The sequence below is a fragment of the Laetiporus sulphureus genome, assembly GCF_001632365.1.
Source record: "Laetiporus sulphureus 93-53 unplaced genomic scaffold LAESUscaffold_96, whole genome shotgun sequence".
Classification (NCBI taxonomy): domain Eukaryota; kingdom Fungi; phylum Basidiomycota; class Agaricomycetes; order Polyporales; family Laetiporaceae; genus Laetiporus; species Laetiporus sulphureus.
In genome coordinates, this window is record NW_024468605.1 from 62,282 (window position 1) to 64,284 (window position 2,003).

General features: G+C 56.6%; 1 protein-coding gene across 1 annotated transcript; it reads right to left on the reverse strand.

The window, feature by feature from the left end:
* On the reverse strand, positions 1-1,584 carry LAESUDRAFT_577971 (uncharacterized protein). The gene is made up of 3 exons (XM_040903028.1): positions 1,004-1,584; positions 852-929; positions 1-795 (listed from the first exon to the last, which is right to left on the reverse strand). The coding sequence occupies exons 1-3, from the start codon at positions 1,133-1,135 to the stop codon at positions 103-105; spliced, it is 903 nt and encodes a 300-aa protein (XP_040757778.1). The 5' UTR covers positions 1,136-1,584; the 3' UTR covers positions 1-102.
* Positions 1,585-2,003: the final 419 nt, after the last annotated feature.

Sequence of the window (2,003 nt, forward strand, 5' to 3'; positions counted from 1 at the left end):
CCGGAGCGTATCGAGACGCAGGCGAGGTGTTGGCTACGTGGATACTGTAATTGACGAGGTGCGCTGCGAGAGACGGCCAAGACCGGTGGTCATCGTTCGTGCTCAACCGCATGACGCTCGGGCTGGATAGGCCCTTGTGCTCTTGTCGCCATCCTTCTGTTCGTGGTTTTGGACTGCGGAGCATGGCATAGGGCAGTGATCACGACCATGGCAATCACGATTCTGCGAACAGCGTGATTGGCAAACTTGAAGTGCGCGAGAGACAAGGCAAGCTGACGTACCTTTTGCCCAAGCCGTGGTTTCTCGCAGTCTCCTTCGCCAGAACATGTGCAGGACTGTCGCCTGCACGAGAGAGCTTGCGGCTATGAGCCGTCGCGTCCCGCCATACATTCTCCATCGTCTCGCGACCGGTCGGTGATCACATCTCACCATCCCTAACATACGCGCGTATGATGCCATTCCATTGCATCCTGACCGATTTCGGTGCACGTCAAGCAATGTTCGAACGATAAGAGGCTGCGATGGTGTACTCGCAGGCCATAGAGGTTGACCGTGACTTGCCACGGATGGTGAGGTCAATCTAAGGGAGCGTCTCGCGTTCGGCGTGTGGTATAGAGGTCCGAGGTGGGCTGTGATGGCCGTATCCCATGGCGTTCGCTCTAGGTTGCTGTGGGTCACCGCGTTAACCGCTGTGCGAGGTCTGACATAGCCCATCCAAGACTTACCATGTCCTTCAATGCCGCGCATCGAGCGCAATGTGTTCGGTATTGACCGCGGGCTTGATCTGTTGAGGTGCTGCTTGACATGGGCGGTGAGTGGCAATCCGATGCTATAATCTGGAACGTGCTCACGTTGACTTGACAGCAGCACGGTCTTGAGCCTGACATGGAGGGAGACGGTCCGAACGCGAAGTTCGTGGACTCTTGCACCTTGGTCATTGTCCAAACAGAAGATGAGGGCCCGAGGCGACGCGCGATGACAGACAAAAAGCGGGAACGCATACCACGAACGTGCGAGAACGATGGGCTCTCCGTCGGTGTGCACGCGTGACTTTGCCAACATGAACGGCGGCAGTTGACGCGCTTTGGACGCGTTCGACTTGCACGCGGCGATGCCCGTGAGCGGCTTTTGACATTTCGCTCCTGCACAACGGGTGGGTCAATTCCCCGCACACACGCTCATCGATCTATGTGTACTTATCTCCTATTCGGTCTGACCATGCCTTCGAGTTTTAGAGTTCCACGGTCGAGGTGAGTCGTGGTTGAGCAGTCAAGAGAACGAAGGTCCGGTGAAAAGAGCAAGGCCAGCCGGAATGCGCGTTGACGGTTGGCAGGGACGGGGGAGTTCGTGGGGAGTGGGAGGACGGGAGGCGAAGCCTTATGTGCATCTGGAGACAAGAAGTCCCTCCAGATGAGCCTGGGAAAGGGAGGAAATGCATATGTGAATATTTTCCAGAAATAATGCGGCTCACCATGTTGTCCGACCGCCGTCGCCGGCCGTCTGAGCGGTTCGTGTGGGACAAGGTCCGAACGGTTCATCCACCGTGGGTGAACCGCTGCGGTCGAGCCATGCGGAAGCCCGCAGACCGTACTGAACTGAAGTCCAGACCGTTTTCCCATCAAATATGAAAGCATCCGCTCTAGGCCAGACCAAACCAATCCACCGCAAGGTCTTCTCTCGCACAGGACCGGCTCACCTTCGGTGAATCGGCCATGTTTGGCTCCAGAAGCTGCCGATCGATATGTGGGCGTACGGCGGCCACATTGATTTTGATGTCTGTCTTGATCGCCGTTGCCCTCGTGTTATCAGCGTACGTAAACTCTCTCACGTCTCGAATTGTCCATTATGCAGCTGCGCTTTGGAGAGCTGGTGGGTGCACCAGCCTATGCGCTGCTGTTCTGTTGATGAGGCAGGTTTGCGATTGCGGTTGGCTCTCGGTCACGCTTACTTGGAGTCTTTCTGTGCATGAGGATCACACTCACTCGCTCGATGGTGGCGACAGT